General features: G+C 35.7%; 1 protein-coding gene across 1 annotated transcript in view; it reads right to left on the minus strand.

Annotated features, from left to right (window-relative positions):
* The window catches only part of PARM1 (prostate androgen-regulated mucin-like protein 1), a 126,162-nt gene that overhangs the window by 36,731 nt on the left and 68,993 nt on the right, over positions 1 to 20,438 (minus strand). Inside the window, exon 2 of the mRNA XM_051966327.1 lies at positions 1,660 to 2,427. Within this exon, the coding sequence (XP_051822287.1) occupies positions 1,660 to 2,427 (768 nt within the window). The remainder of the gene's footprint in view (positions 1 to 1,659; positions 2,428 to 20,438) is intronic.

Here is a 20,438-nt window from a genome sequence, read left to right on the forward strand (position 1 = left end):
TCATTTTGCAGAAGTTTAGTTTGAGATGTCTCCTGGACATCTAGTTTGAGATTATCTGAATTTGGATGTCAGCAGAAAGACTGAAGCAGGATAAGTAGGGGAAATCATTAGCAGATAGATGGTAATTAAATTTATGAGAATTGATGAGATTACTAATGGAATAATATATCGGAAGAAGAAAATGGGTCCTAGAACAAAACCCTTAGGGACACTTATAACTAGGGGTGTGATCTTGATGAGGACCCAGCAAAGGAGACAGAAAAGGAATAGTCAGATGGGTGAGATGAGTGTTACAGACAAGAGTGACCAGTAGCAACAAAAGCTGCAGAGAGGTCAAGGAGAATGGGAATTAAGAAAAAGCCATTAGATCTGGCCACCAGAGATCACTGACAACTTTAGAGAGAACAATTAATTTTAGTGGAATGAAAAGGTTGGAAGCTGAATTGTGGGGGAGAGACCTCTATAGTTCAAGTTTAGCCACAAAAGGCAGAAGAGAGGGCAATAATTACACACAACACACACACACAAACATATATGTATATAAGCATATAGGTTATATGTATATAATAATTATTACCATCAACAGCATCAGCATTAGCACCATGGAGAACAAATACTTGAAGCTTTCTTAAAGACTCAAAAAAGACCAAAAAACATTATTTTTTGTTTCTTTTTTCTTTGGTGGCAAGCAAGGTTAAGTGGCTTTCCCAGGATCACACAGCTACTAAGGGTCTGAGTCTGGCTTTGAACTCAGCTCCTCCTGACCCCAGAGATAGTGCTCTATTTCACTGTTCTACCTAATTGCCTCAGAACATTATATTTTTTAAGATCATTTTTCTTCTTTTCTTAGGCCTTTTTTTTTAAAAAAAAAAAGTATTTTACTCATTGCTTTTAAATCTTTAAAGACTTTGAACATCAAACATCCCATGAACACTGAAAAGTACTTTCACCCAATTCAAAATTATGTATGTTTTTTGTTAAAATTATTGTTATACTCTTTCTTAAAATTATAGACTTTTATTTTCAAAATATATGCATAGATAATTTTTGACATTCATCCTTACAAAACCCTGGTTCTTCCCTCCCTTCTCCTAGTCGGCAAGCGATCCAATATATGTTAAACACATGCAATTCCTCTATTATGTATAATTTTTTTAAATTAAAACTTTTTATTTTCAAAACATATCATGGATAATTTTTCAACATTAACCTTTACAAAACCTTGTGTTCCAATTTTCCCTCCTCTTCCCTTTCTCCCCTCCCCTAAATGGCATGTAATCCAGTATATGTTAAACATATATGCTAAATCCAATATATGCATATTATGTATAAATTTTTTAAAGTAATGAGTGATGTCGTGTCACCCCTGGACTACATTGCTGAAAATAAATGTAAGCCATAATGAGGCAATCAAGAGATATGATTTATAAGCATCCATAGGATTTTTGCAGAAACAGAATTATGTGTTTCTATGGCTAAAAGTAGAATGTTTACATCCATATGTCATCCATGCTTGCCCAAGATGTGTTACTCCAAACTCAGCACTTGTAATTTAGTTTTTATCTGGCAGATGAGTTGCTTCCAAGTGCCCATTACCTTTAAAACTAATTTGTATCTAAGCATTATTAAGTTCTACTGGTCTAGAGCCATTCAACTCACCTGAACTTAATGCGTGTTCGACTTCTTCCATGATTATCCGAGGAGACACCGTATTACCATCCGTCCCTTCCACCTCGTAGTTTGGCAGGGTCACTTGAGAAGTTGTCTCTTCCATCTTGGGCCCAGATGAAGCAGGAAAAGTCGTTGTCCCGTTAGGATGCAGGTGAGCTCCATGGGGGGTAGCTGTGGGAGTTCCCAAGAATTCTTCACTGCTCTCTTTGTGGGTCGTGCTTTTAGCTGTGATGGAGTTTGTGACTACACTGGTGGAGGACACCTTCGGAGGTGACCAAGATGGCAATGAAGATGAAGCCTGGGAGGAGGTGACTGCTTCTGTGTCTGACAGAGGAGGGGAAGCTGTACTTACAGCTTCTGTCTCATTGCTGGTTTTTGGTGTTGTGGAGCCAAGTCCTGCAAGGGTGGATGTAATCTCATTTTGGCTGCTTGTTGGCCATGTTCTGACTGAGGATTGGGTTTGGGCTGTTCCTTCTTGCTCTTGACCCACTGCAGTAACTGTTGATTCTTGTGTGGAGGCTTTGCTGGTGCTCTCCGGGTCTCCTGGTATTACTGATATATTTCCAGGAAGTGGAGTTGTCTCAGCTGATAATGTCACTGTCAGCAATGTGTTATTCTGTGTGTTATTGCTGGAGGAGGTGGTAACATCAACAGTATTTTGTGGAGGATCGGTCCAGATTGAAGATAATGTAGTAAATTTTGCCGGAAGAGAAACAGGAAAGGTGGTTGAAGTGGGCAGACTCTGTACTTTTAAACCTGTGGAAGAAGTAACGACAGGTTGTTAATATTAAGATAATATTATCCTAATTCAGTCAGTGGTGTGCTGGCAAATATTTAACAATTGGCTTTCAGGGAGAAAAAAAAGAAAAAAATGTAATAAAACTATACCTATGAGGCACTTTAAAGTTTAGGTTACTTTATTAACATTTTCTCTGTCACTTTGCTGGGAAATATTTAACAACTGGCTTTCAGGAGGAAAAAAAGAAAAAAAGCAACAAAGCTGTACCTATGAGACACTTTAAAGTTTAGGTTACTTTATTAACATTTTCTCGGTCACTTTAAGTCTAGACAATCCATCAAACAGTCATTTGCAAACAGTATTTGTTGATTTCTACAGTATAAGTGTGCATATTGAAAATTTAACAATTAGCTCTTCTGAGCCCATTTGACTGGCTCCAGCATATTCCCTGCCTGTATATAATTATAGTTATCTCCTCCCAGTTTTGAAGGGAACTTCATGTTATCCTCTCTTCAGTTTTGCCAAGGAAATATTTATTTTTCCCCAATTCATTTGCCTCATTTCATCTAACCATCAAGAGATACTTCTCTGAAGGCTTGGGAGGAGTAGAGCAGAGACAACTGGTCAGACAATAATACACTGAAGTAGATGAATAACCATTTCACATGCTGTTTTCTTGTAGCCCTGATTTTTCCCTAAGCCTGGATCATGGAAAATTGATGTGAGAAACTAATATGTAACCTCATCTTCAGGGATTCTTGTTGCATGGGATTTGTTTGGCAAGAGCCTTATTCGGGTCCAATGAGGAAAAGAAGTTGAATGGCATTTCTAGTTACAGTTAGTGGGTTCTAAGAAGGTGCTCTGTGCTTTTTGAAGGAAAACTAAGAATTTGACTCTTTAAGATATGGGGAGATTATTCTGGTTCTTCCTCTTGAACTCATTTCATTGAATATTGTGCAAACTGAAGTGCCATTTAATTTCACAATCATAATACATGAAGCAAAGACTGTATCATCGAATGAACATTTATTTAAATGTTAGTCAATTTATCTGATGATGCTGAGAATTAGAAACACTTAAGAGCAGAATCTGGGATCACGAGAGGGATATTTAAATGAATTTATCCCACCCAGACAATGAGTAGCTCATTTAACATCATATCACTATTTGTTTGTATCAAGGTTCAGGCTTGCTATTTATGCCTGACTTTGGGCATGTCACTAAAAGGCATCAAGGCTCAGAATCTCTATCTGTGAATGGATAACATAGTATTTGAACCACCCCAACCTCACAAACTTATCAAATAGAAGTGAAAATAAATCATGTCTTAGTGCTTTATACAAATGCAAACAGAGTGGCAGATGTAGGATTAAGCCACAGGTTGGAAGGCTCCTTATTCTATTTGTATAGTCTTGGAAGACCTCCCAGCATGTGCCTGGTCTAGTGAGCCGGAAATAGTGAATCTGGTTAAACAGCAAAAGATCCAAGTCTTTTGATTGGATGGACTAAAAAGGAAGTAACCATTACTGACCAATGGTCAGCAATATTGTCTGCTTCCTGTGGGTCATGTCACTTCCTGAAGTTTAGACCTACCTAGGGTCTGACCTTCTGCTCTACAGAACTCTAGGCCTAGAGATCGTGTGACTTCCTGCAACTTGGGGCTAAGGCCTGACCTTCCTATCCCTGCAGACCTCTGGGAATAGGGATCACATGACTTAGGCCTAAGGTCTGACTCACTCCATCTCATAGACTTTTTGAGAAATCTTCATGTGGTCCCATTCGACATTATACAAATGTTCTGGATTCTTTGAATTTTACTCACAAAAATATTTATGATTTCATTTTCTATGCAACATATCCACCCTAATTTAAAAAAAAAAAAAAAAAAAAAAAAAAGATACCAGAAGCCCTGAAGTCAGGAAGACCTGAGTTCAAATGTGGCCTCAGACACTTAACATTTCCTGGCTGTGTGACCTTGGGCAAGTCACTTAACCCCAACTGCCTCAGCAACTACCAGAAGAAGAAAAAAACTATGGTTTAAACTCCTGTCTTAACATGTTTTTGTCCACCTTCCCACAGTAGAGAAACTTTCTCCCTCTCTTGACTGGTGAATCCTTTGTCTAGATCTCCATTTCAGTCATTCTCTGAACTTCTCCATTTTTTCACCATCTGCCTTGTTCCCATAGAAATATCCTTCTTTTATTGCCTCCTCCTGCTTGTCTACCTTATTACAATATAAGCTTCCTGAAGACAAGGACTATCTTATTTGATTAAATGTGTTTCTTTAATGCTTAACACAGTGCCTAACACACAGTAAGCACTTAATACAGTCAGTCTCTCTCTGTCTCTCTCTTCTCTCTCTCTGTCTCTTTCAGAATATTCTTTTCTTGTACTTAGAAACAGTTGAAAATTCAGCCTATAATTGTACAATATTTCAGAGTCCGATTCTTTTTGTACAGCAAAATAACAGTTTGGACATGTATACTTATTGTGTATCTAATTTATACTTTAAAACATTTAACATGTATTGGTCAACCTGCCATCTAGGGGAGGAGGTGGGGGGAAGGAGGGGAAAAATGGGAACAAAAGGTTTGGCAATTGTCAATGCTGTAAAATTACCTATACATATAACTTGTAAATAAAAAGCTATTAAAAAAAAAAAGAAAAGAAAATTCAGCCTGTCTATTTCTTTTTTCCATTTTAATTTTCAAGTATATAATGTAAGAAATGGTTCATAATAAGAGGCAATTCACCTCATAAAGATATCTTTTTGAATAAAGTGGTCTTTCCTTGGATAAAGATCATGACTTATAACAACAATAAAGTTTATGGAATTATGCTCTACCAATGTGATCTGCATTATCTTTTTTTTTATGAGAGATTTGGCACATTGATAAGAAATCTAAAACAGGACTTAGTGAGAAGTCAAAATATCCACTTCTCAGAATCTTTTGCATCCCTACTCTCCCCCCCCCCTTTTTTTTAATACATCACTAAGAACCTTTAATCTGATCCTGCTTAATTCTGTTTTTGTTATGGTCCAGCTAGTTCCCAGAGATGGAACCTAGTTCTATTCTATTTGATTCCAACCAACTCCAAAGAGAGGTTCTGGTTTTAGTTATTTTGGGGTGGCCAGATTATAGAAGTGGATTCCTGGAAGAGATTTTGTTTAATCACCACTCCTTAGTCACTGTGGAGAAGATTTGTTGAATTATTTGTCTCTGAGGATATATATATATATATATATGAAAAAAATCTTCAAATAGTTCAAAAAAACCCAACTGGCTTCCCTAATTTCTTTCCCCCACTCCCAATCAGCCATACTTAACCATCCAGCCATTTAGGCTGACCTTCATGAAAGACAACTGGCCAGTAGTTAAGGCTCAGGCGATATGTTTGTTGCAGATTCACTGTCTATATCTATCTCTCTTCTTCTCCCTTTTGTACCTGGTTTTGGGATTCCATCTGTCAGAACTCTGATCTCTACCCCAGCTTATTTTTTTCTGTGGACCAAGTTTCACCTTGGTTGCCAATCTCATGGACCATGGTCTCTCCTGGATGATGCTGACAGCAGGTTGAGGCAAAGGGAAACAGAAACTCTGAATTTACCCCTGAGTGAATTCCAATATGTGTATGAAGTAATATTTTCCAGAGTTTTGCAGTGCACTTTAGAAAGGGGGGGTAGGGGAAGAGGGAAAGATACTTGAAGCCTGAAGTGCTAAATTAAAATAGATGAAAGAGAAAGGAAATCTCTCTTTGATGGGCACATAGTAGTTTCAAAAGAGTTCCTGCATTTTGACTTGGGAGTTTTGGTATGTATTGTGGCAGTCCATTGAATATATGAGCATGTGAATGCCAACCAAAGTGTTTATTTTTGAAAAGAACTATTCAGGGAGGACAAAGAGCCTTCAATTAAGTTGGAGCCTGCATCAAAAAGAGTGAAAGCATTCTAGTAAGAAGTTGTTAAATTTCAGAATTGTCTTCCCTTTTAGTCAATTTTAAGTAGTTATTTAGGTTATTCTTCCTTCTGATCTGGCTCATATAAAAAAAGAAAAGATAATGGCAAACAAAGAAATCTCTCTCTTTTTCTCTCTCATAATTTATTGCATTGACAACAAAAGAGATTAAATTTATGACCACAAAAAAAATTAGAAATGATCATCTGAATATGTAAATTTTATTGGGTACAAAAATGAATTTTTCCCTGGATTTATTATGTTGTTAAATCAAGGAATAAGAATGGAATGTATGCAACAAAGCCTTTTGATGAGCTTCAGAAGTGAAAGTCTTTTAGTATTATTCTATAAGGCAAGTGCATTTAAGGTGACACTGCTAAGTTGCTGGAATTTGTTCAGGCTTTTCTGAATAATGATTTTTATGTACCTCTTTGAGCTAACATTTCTCTTTAGGAGCCAAAATATAATTGAAGTCTGAAAATTTTACTTTTGTTTTAAAACTATACTCAAAAGAATGTCATATTGAATGTGATCAGAGGAAAATAAAAAGAACCTAAATGTTCTAAAATAGTTAAAACAACTTGCTTTGTGGTGGCAAAGAAATGGAAATTGCAGAGATGCCCATAAATTGGGGAATGACAGAATAAGTTGTGGAATATGATTGTAATGCAATACTACTGTGCTGTAAGAAATAATGAGCTGGTGAATTTTGGTAAAATGTGGAAAGATTTGAGTGAAATGAAGAAATGAAGAGAACTAAGAGAATGATTTATAAATTAACAATAAAATTCTTCTATGAATAATTGTGAATGGCCATGTTATTTTGAGTATTATAAATACTTGAATCAATTACAAAGGACCTATGAAAGAACATATCTACCTCCAGAGAAAGAACTGAAAAATAAAATTATGTACAACATAGTTTTACATTTGGGGAGGAAAGAAGGGAGACAGTTTGGAATTTTAAATGTAATGAAAAAATTAAATTAATTAAAACTGAATTTGTGACCTGGACAGAATCTTTAATATTGTGTTTGGAAATGCCAAAATTGTTATTTCAAAACTGAAATTCAAGGAGCACTGAGACACAAATCTGTTGAACACCAATGTGTTTCAATTACAGTATGGACAGCTGGGTGGTGCAGTGGATAGAATGCTGGGCCTGAAATCAGAAAGACATCTCCTTGAGTTCAAATTTGACCTCACACTTAATAATTGTTTGGCTCTGGGGAAGTCTCATCTGCCAAACGAAATGGAGAAGTAAATGGCAAATCACTGTAGTGTCTACCAAGAAAACTTTGTAACGGGGATTACAAAGAATCAAATATGACTGAAAATAAACACATCTTAAATACAGAAGAAAATAGATAACTGGAAATTTTAATGCATTTAACATCTTCAAATAAGACATTTTAAATTATATTGCCATATTATGAATATTTAGAGAAAACTATTAAGTATTTCAAATGTATATACACCCTTATGGTGAGAATCACTTTAATTTTCATAAAGAGCTCTATTGAAAAAAAAAATCTTAGAAAGTAAAAAATTCCATCAGTTAAGATATATTCATATTTGTGAGAACAGAAAAAGCTTCATGAATGTTAAAATGAGAAATAAATTGCTATATAAGGAAAGACAAATTAACTCTTGTATTTTAAAGTTTCAAATTAAAAGACCATGGATTTTTTCTCAATAATAGTTTATTTGTCCAAATATACGTAAAGATAGTGTTCAGCATTCATTTTTGTAAGACTTTGTGTTCCAAATTATCCCCCCTCCCTCTCTTACTTTGCCCCTCCCCAAGATAGCAAGAAATCTGATATAGGTTATACATGTACAATCCTTTTAAACATATTTCCATTTTTTTTGTCATGATGTAACAAGAAAAATCAGACCAAAAGGGGAAAAAAACATGGGAAAGAAAAAGCAAGCAAGCAAACAAACAAAAAGGTGAAAATCCACATGTAGTCTCTATAATTCTCTCTCTGAATATGAATGGCATTTTCCATCCAAGGTCTATTGGAGTTGTCTTGGATCACTCCATTACTGAAAAGGGCTAAATCTATCATAGTTGATCATCACATAATCTTGCTATTACTATGTACAATATTCTCCTGGTCCTGCTCACTTTACTCAGCAACAGTTTATCTGAGTCTTTTCAGGTTTTTCTGACATCAGCCTGCTCATAATTTCTTACAGAACAATAATATTAAATTACATTCATATACTATATTATTCCCCATTCCCAAACTGATGGGCATCCATTTAATTTCCAAGTCCTTGCCACTACAAAAATAACTGCTACTAATATGTGGGTCCTTTTTGCTCTTTTATTATCTCTTTTGGATACAGATACATGGATTTTTAAAATGTATAATTTAAATATGAGCATTCGGAGCAAATTTTCCTCTATATAGAAAAAATGAAGACGCCCGAGTTTCTTGTCTTGTTAATAGAATGAGAAACTCAGAATTCTATATAATTGTTTACTGAAATTTGATTTGATTTTAAATTTATTGAAAACAGTGGGATTCATTAAAACTGAAATTATCTGGAATATAAAAAAAGTTGACATTAAATAATTATAAAATAAGGATTTGGCCTTTTAATTTATTGTCAGTGCTAGAGAGCTGCTCCTGGAGTTAGGAGGACCTGAGTTCAAATTAGGTTTCAGACACTTTCTAACTGTGTGATCCAGAGCAAATCATTTAATTCTATTTGCCTCATTTTCTGCATCTGTAAAATGAACTGAGAAGGGAAATGGTAACCACTACAGTTTCTTTGCCAAGAAAAGCCCAAATAGGGTCACAAGGAGGCAGAATGAAAAACAATTGAACAACAACATTCTAACCATCCCAACCAAAACTCGATGTGGGACAGCATTTCAAGAGTGATAAAAATGATGAATTCTATAAAATCTGGAGCATTTTTTTCAGTTAGTTTTGTAACTGCTTTGTTTATGAAGTAAAAGTGTAAGTATGCAGTAGTGGAAAGCCTTGGGATTCTTTTATCAGCATCCCTGACTGTCCATTACATACAACTCTGCCAGTATATTATCTGCACTATCATCTGACAAGGTAATTATGATAAATTTGTGGTATATACTTATGCTGCAGCCTGCTTCAAAAACTCATTTCCCATAATTTGCTATGTAAAATCCTCAAATACCAGTGTTTTGTTTTGTGATGGTTTATTTTAACAATTGGTGCTCATTTTACAATATGACATGATAAATCTATGGGTCTTGTATATATAGATGTGAAAATTGGAAGCTTAGAAAGATAAGGAAAAATGAGCTGAAAATTTTTGAAAAGCCTGACATGAGCCAAATGAATATAAAAGATGGATAGTTTTAAGGGATATCATGCATTATGCTACAACTATAAATAATTTCCAGTAATAATAGTAAAAAGTAAGTAGTTGCATAGCCTTTTAAAAAAATTTATATTTATTTATATAGTCTTTTAAAGTTTTACAAAAAGCATATTACAAATATTATCTCATTTGATATTTATAACCCATGATAGAGGTGTGATTATTATTGTCTTTTTATAAGTGAGCAAACTGAAGGTAAAGATCAATATATCCAAGGTTATATTGCTAGTCAATGTCTGACTTCATATGTCTATAAGTCCAGCATTTTATGAATTATATAACATGGCTTTCTCAATAGCAGTAGAATTAATATTAACTTGGTAACAATTATTGTGTCTTACTAAGTCGTGGGATTTCCTATTGTCAGCTGGAATATTTTGGAATTTCAATTTTACTTACTTAATTAATTAATTGAATGATTTTTTATTTACAAAACATATGATTGACTCTAATTTATAAGAAATCAAGCCATTCTCCAATTGATAAATGGTCAAAGGATATGAACAGACAATTCTCAGAAGAAGAAATTTAAACTATTTATAGACATATGAAAATATGCTCCAAATGATTATTAATCAGAGAAATGCAAATTAAGACAACTCTGAGATACCACTACACACCTGTCAGATTGGCTAGAATGACAGGGAAATACAGAATGTTGGAGGGGATGTAGGAAAACAGGGACACTGATACATTGTTGGTGGAATTGTGAACACATCCAGCCATTCTGGAGAGCAATTTGGAACTATGCTCAAAAAGTTATCAAACTGTGCATACCCTTTGATCCAGCAGTGTTTCTACTGGGCTTATACCCCAAAGAGATACTAAAGAAGGGAAAGGGACCTGTATGTGCCAAAATGTTTGTGGCAGCCCTGTTTGTAGTGGCTAGAAGCTGGAAAATGAATGGATGCCCATCAATTGGAGAATGGTTGAGTAAATTGTGGTATATGAAAACATATGCATTTTTCCAACACTGATTGTTGCAAAACCTTTTGTTCCAAATTTTCCCTTCCTTCCCCCCACTTCTCCCTTAGCTGGCAGGTCGTCCAATACATGTTAAATATGTTAAAGTATATGTTAGATCCAATATATGTATACATATTTATATAGTTATCTTGTTGCACAAGAAAAATTAGATCAAGAAGGAAGAAAAAAAACTGAGAAAGAAAACAAAATGCAAGCAAATAACAACAGAGAGAGTAAGAATGTTATGTTGTGGTCCACACTCAGTTCCCACAGGCCTCTCACTGGGTGTAGATGGTTCTTTTCATCACTGAACAAATGGAATTGGTTTGAATCCTCTCATTGTTGAAGAGAGCCACATCCAGGAGAATTGATCAAATTTGACTTATTTATAATGTAAGTTTGATCCTATATGATCCTATGTTCCAGGTATACATAGATTGTGGTCCAGTTTAGAGAAACATCCCTTCAAAAGCAGTAGTGAGATTTCCCCCACCTTATTGACTTCCCTTATTGTTCTGATTCTCAGAGGCGGGAGACAAGAGGACCTTTTTGTTTTGATTTTCTCTTTTGATTAGAAAGTATCTTTTATTATGCCTCTTGAACAATGTGAAATTTTAAGTTAGCTATTTTCAGAAGACTTTTGACTTTTTCTGAGGTTCAAAAAGAGTTAAGACAGCTTGTCCCTACATACCTACGAAAGGTCAGTTTGTAATTTTTTGACCCTAGCACTGACTAAATGGTCTAGTGTTATAATAACTTTCCATTTCCTTTTCCAGTAAATTTCTCTTTTATAGAAAACCCTTCATATGAGTTTAGGACAAATTCCAATGTTACTCTGGCATCTCTGGAACTACAGGGGTGAGAAGTTAGGATCAAGGAAAAATCCTTATAAAGGTAGTCATTTTTCTAATTTTTATATTTACTAAAGTTTCAGCAATTCTTATGGCTCACGGAGTTGTGCTATTAAAGGATATGGAATCCATGAATGGAAATAGCAGATGAGCCTTCATTCATGAACTAATTTGGAGAATGATTAGTGTCTCTACTGATTACAGGACACTTTATATCATCCTCCCTTAGGAATAATACTTCATTGAATAATGTGAATTTATAAAGTCATACTGTGTGTGTGTGTGTGTGTGTGTGTGTGTGTGTGTGTTTATGACTGAAATAACAGAGGACACCAATAGATTCAAATTGCCTTTTTAGCACCTCAGCAGTATTTTTCAAAGTTTTATCTCTTGGATATAAGATATTGGGAAGCACATAAGCAGAAATTTCTCTTATTTAGGATAATGGTAATTTTAGAGTTAGTAAACATACATTTACTAAATGCTTGCTATGTACCATAGCACAGGGGTTCTGAAGAGACAAGGAAGTCCAAGATAGCCCTTGCTTTCAAAGAGCTCAGTCTAATGATAAAAATTCTATCTATTATAATTACTAAAAAACTTTTTTTTTCAAATGATAGTAACTGTATCATTACTCTTCATTGAGAAAATATGGAATGGCAGAAAGTTATAATATATAATGATTTTAGATGAATATGTTTTATTCATGTCAGCAGCGTATACGTACACCGAAAAATACCAATAAATCTCTGTCTGTGATATTTTTTATTCAATTTACAGGGGGCATGTTTAATTATTTGCATTACTGAGTCATCTAATGAAATTAGTCCCTTCAATTTCAAGGGCTCTGTAGCCGACATATGGAGAATGTATAGAAGAGGACTGTTTTTTTAGTCCATTTATAGAGAGGAAACCGAGTCCCACAAAAGTCAAGCAATTTTTTAAAGGTCAAAGTAGTAGGGTTTAGAAAGCAGGGCCTAAAAGTAGCAATCTTTTTATCAATGATTCTTTTCCATAATTATCACTTTCTAATGACACATCTCCTCTCTTCTGCTCCTCACCACCACCACCTTTAACCTCCTTTGTAACAAAAAAGTACAGCTTAGTCAGACATGTTTATACTTTAATCTCCTCTGATAGTGCATTACTTGTTTCTTTTTTGTAAACCACCATTTCTATGCCAAGAGTAGGGAATTATTTCACTATTAGTCCTCTAGAATCAAGGTTGATTACTCCATTGGTTAGAGTTCTCATGTCTTTTGATATTGAAAAACTTAATTTTTTTTAAAATTTCCAATTACATGTAAAAACAATTTTAACATTTATGTTTTAAAAATTTTGAGTTCCAATTTCTCTCCCTCCCTTCTTTCTATCCCCTTTCCCCCCCCCCACCCCACCCCCGCCCCGAAGAAGCAAATAATTTGATGGTAAAATGTGATGACCGCGTATTTAAAATCAGCCAGAGTCAGGAATTCAGGTTAAGGGGAAAATCTTCAATCTTTATTCTCAGTAGAGGTGAGGAGGGATTGCAATAGCGATTAAGATAGCAATATGCGCAGCTGCCACAGGAAGTCAGCTAGCAGAGGGGGACTGGAGATGAAGGGCGGTCGCAATGGCAATGCGAGCAGCTGTGTCAAGACGTCAGCCAGCAGTCTCTCCTTCCCCTTCCTTTTCCACTCCCCTGCCTCCACCCACCAAAATCGTCATTTCCTATATAACACATCAGGACTTGCACAAAGAGTGGGCGGGGGCCATTCTTTCTCCAAGCTTATATATTAATAGAGTATGGTGCAATTACTATTTAGCCTCATGTGCTTGGGACCTCAGTGCATCAACTCAAGCACTCAACTCAGTAAAAGACTTAAAAAATAATAGATGCCTAGGTTTTTTGGTATCTCTCCACCAATTATATAGAAGTGATTGTAAGAGTACCTTTCAAGAATTTATAGATTTAACAGCATTCTCAGTACTCACATCATGATGAGTATGTAGCACCAGTACAATGACAAAGCTAGTTAAGATTTGTACTGAGAAGCGAGTCAAATGGCTTGATATTTTCCCCATCATTCCCAAATGAAAAGAAAATATAGCTTAATATCACATGAGATGTTAGGGTGGGCCCATGTGATTGTCAGTCAGATGGACCGCTAGTCCATACTAAACAGATTTCCAAATAATAGATGAAATTATAATTAACTATATTCAAGTGATAATGAAATATACCTGTTCACAAGACAAGTATCAGAAGTTTTTCTCCAATTGCTTATTACCCTAGACTATAACTTAAGTCTGAGAGACTTGGTCTACCTGAAGGCTCATGAAAGAGAAAAACATGCTTCAGATTCACTGGAAGAGTTGTCTCAGACCCTGCTAACCTTGACTCACTATCCACTGTCAGGGTCATCGGAAGGAGGCATCAATAGACATCATTACCTTTGGATCTGGATATCTCTGCCTCCTGTTCCCCATTAGATAAGGGAAAAAAGATAAAAAAAAGACAGATAGACAGTCTGCCTCTACATAGTTTGGGACCTTTGGGAAACCTTATCTTCCTGTGTTCAAATCTGGCCCCAGATACTTATTAGCTGTGTGACCCTGGGTAAGTCACTTAATCCTGTTTGCCTCAGTTTCCTCATCTGTAAAATGAGCTGGAGAAGGAAACAGCAAACTGCTCCCATATATATCTCTGCCAAGAAAATCCCAAATCAGGATCAGGAAGAGTTAGACATGACTGAAATGAGCAAACATTAACCATCAATGTTCTTTAACTTCATGGCAACTGAAGATGCTGTTCCTTGGATTCTTAACTTAAGAGATATCTCTTTCTTAGCCTGTAACCTTATCCAAGTCTTATTTCCTATATAGCCAATGTTTTATCTTTTCTTCATCTTTCAGGTCTCCAGGTACTTGACGAGAGAACTTTACTGTCCCTTGCTAGTGACGCCATCCAATTTCTTTCTCTAACTTGTGCTCCAATTTCCTCAGGCTCTGAGTCTGCATTCATGGGGCTGGAAACTATGGAAAGCTTGAAAGAGAGCATGGTGCCCTAAGAGAGCAAATTCATATTTAAACTTGTTCGTTTCAGAGAAAGATGAGAAAGCACATCTATTCCCCTTATTTGGGCTTATTTCTGGAGTTTGCTAGTCAATGTTTAACAACCCTAGGGGAGGGATAATCACTTTCAAGTTTAACCTCCATTATTAACACTTCCTCAAGTATGTCAGCTTCTTGGAAATTTAACAATTGATTCTTAGAAACCAGTTTGAACTGGCTAAATCCCACCTCTGATTTACCTCCTCACAGTGTAGATAGGAGGCCTTTCAGAATATGATCTTATCCTTGTCAATGTTTCTCTTAATATAGTGACAATTATTATATATAGTGACAAATATTATAAATTGTTACAAAAACATGTATCTGAAAAATACAATTCCATTCCTTTAATTTCTTTGAATAGAATTTTTGTACTTAGAAATAATATAACTGTCTTTAATTTCTCATCTCAATTTTCTAATGTCTGTCATCTATCTAACTGCCTGTCTTTCTGTTTTTAATTATCTAACCCATTAAGACTTGATGCTTCTTTACTACTTTTAGGATACTTTAATGCAGACACATACATATGAAGAACTGACTCCTGGTGCATATATGTGTGTATGTATACATAGACATATTTATTTATCTATATAAACGTGTGTGTGTGTGTGTGTGTATGTGTGTGTGTGTATGTTTATTATACAGTAAGAACTGACTCATAAGGAGAACCTACTTCCTCCACAAGAGATTTATTTCGGTAAGTGAAACAGCCTTTTATTCTGATGGGCTGTAATACAATTAAGTCTTATCTGAACCAGCCACACCTGGTTAACTGTCTTGGCAGATAGATTACACCAAGGTGAGAGTAACTGATAGCCTCAAATCTGTTGGTAAATTAAGGGGATGTTCTCCCCTCTCCACCCCTCCCCGACATGGGAAAGCTTCCCCTGACAGAGTGAGCCGATTATTATCATCCCCCCATTCCAGGGGACACGCTGGTGGTTGAAGCAGGTAACTGGGGTGCTTAGGGCTTATTCAGAATCACCTGAGATCAGGATTCTAGAGGACAAATGGATCCAGGGACAGCAGTGTGGGTCTAGTGTATGGGAGAATCCTCAAATTAGGGTAAAAGATAGTTCCTGTTGGAGAGGCTGAGTGTATGTATCACTATGATACTAAAGGATTTCATATGGTATTCCCCTAAGCTGGTGGGTATTTATAGAGATCTAGTGACTTGCTTATGGTCACACAGCTTTTAAGTATCAGAAATGGAATTTAATTCCACCTAACTCTTCTGAGCTCAAGATTCTGCCCTCTATTCACTATGCACACGGTTAAATAATGGAATCATTTTTGTTGCCTGAGATAGCCATAGATAGTTGCTTTGTAGCCATCATCTTTTATTTATTTATTTATTTTTGATTAGACCTTTGATATGGGAACTCCTGGTGAGAAAATTCTCCCTACCAATGAAGACCAGTACCCACCTGCAAATTTTAATCTTAGAGAATTTCCTTCAGGCTATATCAAGCAGGACCTTAAGTAGTATGATGTAATGGAAAGAATATGTGCCTTAGAGTGAGGAAAAACTGAGACCAACTAAGGTCTCAGAGACTTCAGAGCTGTGTGATCATGAGCCTCAGTCTCCTTCTCTCTAAAATGAAGGAGTCGGATTTGGAGACTTCTAAGGTTTTCTTTCACTTTATTTTTTTTCCTTTAAAAATTTATTATTATTTTCTTTTTGTTTTTTTTTATTATTTTAAAAAATGTTTTCTCCTTTAGCTTCCAAACTATGATGCTATGCCTGACAATGGCAACTCTTAGCTAACACAGTTAATTGATTGTCAACCCTATCTTTTATATATCATTTTACTTACTTGGATGCTGAATTCAGTAAAATTGGCAGACGGTTGTTTGCCACAATAATTAATCCATGGGTTATTTACTTAAGCAATAGAGGCTATCCTGTAATTAAATCCAATTTTCCTAAAACCAAAAATACTTGACATTGTTTTAGAGCTTGCTTGAAAATGGGCTTTTTTATATGCACAATTTTACATTATAGGCTACTCTTTAAAGAGTTAGCAAGGCATAGTATGCAGTGATGATGATGATGATGATAGTAGCTTGTATATATATATATTTATACACAATATATAGAGATATCTAGAGATAGCTCTTTAAGGCTTGCAAAGCACTTTACAATTATCACATCATTTAATCCTTAGAGCAGTCCTGTGAGACAAGTGCTATAACTGTCCAGGAGAAGTTGTGACTTACCCAGTCATATAGCTACTAAGTATCTGAGGCGGAATTTGAATTCAGGTTTGTTCTGACTCTGGCTCCAATGCTCTATCCATCATATCTTTATCACTTTATTTTACATCCCAGAGAAATAAATAAAATCATCTGGGATAACTGGGAGCAGACTTTTCCCCCTTCAATGATATGAAACAATAGTTTATAAATTCAAGTAGAATGTGCTCCCAAAGCAGTGCTATCATGGGACACTTTTAATGTTCTTCTAGTGGCCTTGATAGTTCCATAAATATAGAACAGATTAATCAGTGAATAATCCATTGCTTAGCAGTATCTAGCAGGCAGCAGGCACTTAAATATTTATTGAATTAAATATTGCCCCTTAGAACTGTACTTTTTTCCTTGTTATATTTTCTCAGTAATTATTCCTTTGTATAAAGTTAGTTTGTGTTAATTGTTGAATTGATACTGTGGGAATGACAACTGGCTGATTGATATTTGGGAGATATTCCAGATGGGGGCCCATGAATGACAATGCTATGGAGGATTGAGAAATAGCCCCTCAAGCTTACTCCTAGAAACCTGAAAGGAGAAAGTGGAACTATTATTGTACATTCTGGGAACCTGACCTACTAATCTGAGTCTGACGTGGGATCATCGTCCCAGAGACGAAGTTACAGAAACATAATCCATTTGATTTAAGAAAACATAAAAAACCAAAACAAAACAATTTTCAGATGGAAACAAGATAATCCTTTTCCAAGTCTATTGCACTGTTTTGTTATGTTTTGTTTTTTCCTTTAAAGAAAGTGGGAACATTTTAGAGGCATCAAGTCCTTAAAGACATCAAGTATAATTAAGATCAAAAGACCTGTGTTCAAATCTTACATTTTCTTTCTTTCTTTCTTTTTTTCTTTCAAATCTTACATTTTCTTAGAATCTTTTAAACTTTCAAGTGACTATCTTTTTGGCTAGGATTTTTTCACTTATAAAATGTGAGAGTTGTACTAAGTGATTTCAAGGGTTTCTTCTAGCTCTAAGTCTGTGATTTCATTGATATCACATTAGTATGTGAAAGATGATATACCTGTCTGGCTGACCTGCTTCCTTACATAAGGAGTAGAAGGGATATGTGGGTTACAGCTTCATTGTCACCTCTGTTTTGGGAGATAAGTTCTTTTTAGTGCTGTGAGGATTATATGGCAAGGTGGGACAGCCAGGCAGAATCCTGATTATTTTCTTGGCATGAGGAAGTTTCTTGGCTTCCTAGACTGGCCTTGTCTCTGCAAAACTGGTTTGCCTATAAACAATGAGTCTCCTGAGTTTGGCTATCTTTTATTACATTCAATGAGAAATGGCTTTAGCCTGAGTTGAAGCCTGTCAGAATGGCTGTCTATGTTGGGGAACCGCCTTCTTCGGTTTTATCTATCATTCCTTCAGGGCCCCCAAACAGTCAGTTATCAGTAGAGGTAACAGGGGAGGAATTTGTTTCTCTTTGAGATTTTCTAAGATATGAACAAAAATAATTACAGATAAGAATTTAGTCCAGTGGCTATTGCAAAAGGTTTCTGAAAACCATCCTAACCCTCTACAACAAATGCTTTGTTATTGTTCACTTGGGTCTGATTCTTCATGACCCCATTGGGTTTTTCTTGGCAAAGGTATTGGAATAATTTGCCATTTTCTTCTTCAGCTCATTTTACAGATGAGAAAACTGAGGCAAGCAAAATTAAATGACTTTGGCACACTCAATTAGGAAGTATCTGAGATCACATTTGAACCCTGGTCTTCCTGTACTCTATCCACTCTGACACCCATCCAACACTGTGTATGTCTATATAAAACCATAAAGACCAAATTATCAGATTTTAAAATTTTTTTTAAATTTTTTTTTGGTGAAAATGAAATAAACAGGTATTTTTTTTTCCTTTCTGAAAACCTGCCACTGATAATTGCCTTTCATCTTTATATTTCATACTATGCTCACTTGGGATAAAATTGCTACTATATATAAATATATATAAACCTATAAAGGTTGTGAACTGGAGCGACTTTTTAATTTAATTTTTTTTTTAGCTAGTAGGGAAATGCCTAGCTGTTCTGTACCTGCTTGTTGGACATTTTTAGAAAATAGCACACAAACTATCAGAGGCACAAAACTTCATTGCCATAATTCCCAATAAGATGATTTGTGTGTCCACAGTACACCAAAGAGACCCATCCCTTTTTGTCAGGTTGCATGCAGGTTTGGCTGACTTGAGTATTTCCATTTTTCCATAATCTTTAAGCATATCTGGTTATTCCCTCCTCTACTCAACCATGCTACAAAATCACAACATTCCCAGAGTGGCCAAGAATCAAGCCCAAGGACCCCAGCATCACTCAAAGGGACTCTGAGTTCACTGTGTGCTGAAAAGAACAAGGATGATCACGAGAGAGGATTTCTTTCCAACCTACTTTCAGTGAGATTCAAATCTAGTAAATATTTGGCACACTAAATTGGCTTCTGATGCTGTTTCTGTTTGCTACCTCATTCTAGGCCATCCTGACACCTATTCTATGTTATAGATCCCACTGATTCCTTTAGTTGGGGGCTGCCTGGGAAAAGATTTTGGATAAGGAATTCTGACTTTTCTGAGACCAAAGCAGTCAAAAAGACATTTCAAATCACAATCTGGCCAGCAGCCAGGACAGACAGTATCTGAAAATTATACAGAGCCTGTGTAAACTTATAAGAACTAAAGCTATCTGCCTATGTTAAAAAAAAAAACAAACTAATTATTTATATGGCATATTTAGGTTTTTCAAAGTGCTTTCTGGTTTCCCTCTAAGCACTGTGAAGAAGAATTAAAGTTGATGGTTAGCATTTATATAGAGCACATACATGTACCATGCACTGTGTTTTACAAATATTTTCTTATCAGACAGATAGATCAGTGAGGTAGTTTCAAGATTCTACAAATGGGGAAATTGAGGCATGGAGTAATTAAGTGATTTGTCTAGGCTCACATAACTAGCAAGTATCTAAGGAAGATATGAACTCAGGTCAAGTCCAGAATTCTATCTATTATGATGTCTTTTTCAACTTAGCCTTGGAGAACATTTCATTTTGTCAAAATGAAAATTCAATCACGATCTGCGGAGGAAAATAAAACTTTTATTTTCATAGAGATCAGGACTTAGAGTTGGAAAGACTGGCATTATAATCTTGCCTTATATACTTATTAGCTGAGTTAACTTTGGACAAGTCACTTTCCCTCATCTGAAAGATGAAGAGGTTATACTCAATGGACTTACAGGTCCACATTTATGACACTATGAACTTATATCCTTAATGATGGCATAGCAGCAAATTTTAAGAATTTAGGTTCAAATTTTGACTCACACTTCCTGCCTGTGGGACCTTGGACAAACCATGTAATTTCTCTTGGTCAGTTTCTTCATCTGTACAACAGATGGAGGGGTATGTGTTGATTGAAGTGATTTCTAAGATGCCTTCCAACTAAAAAACAAAATTCCACCTAGCCAATGCCTCAGGAACATGCAGCAAGTGGGTTGGAACCATGTTATCTCTCTAGGGTT

The sequence above is a fragment of the Antechinus flavipes genome, chromosome 6 (genome assembly GCF_016432865.1).
Source record: "Antechinus flavipes isolate AdamAnt ecotype Samford, QLD, Australia chromosome 6, AdamAnt_v2, whole genome shotgun sequence".
Taxonomy (NCBI): domain Eukaryota; kingdom Metazoa; phylum Chordata; class Mammalia; order Dasyuromorphia; family Dasyuridae; genus Antechinus; species Antechinus flavipes.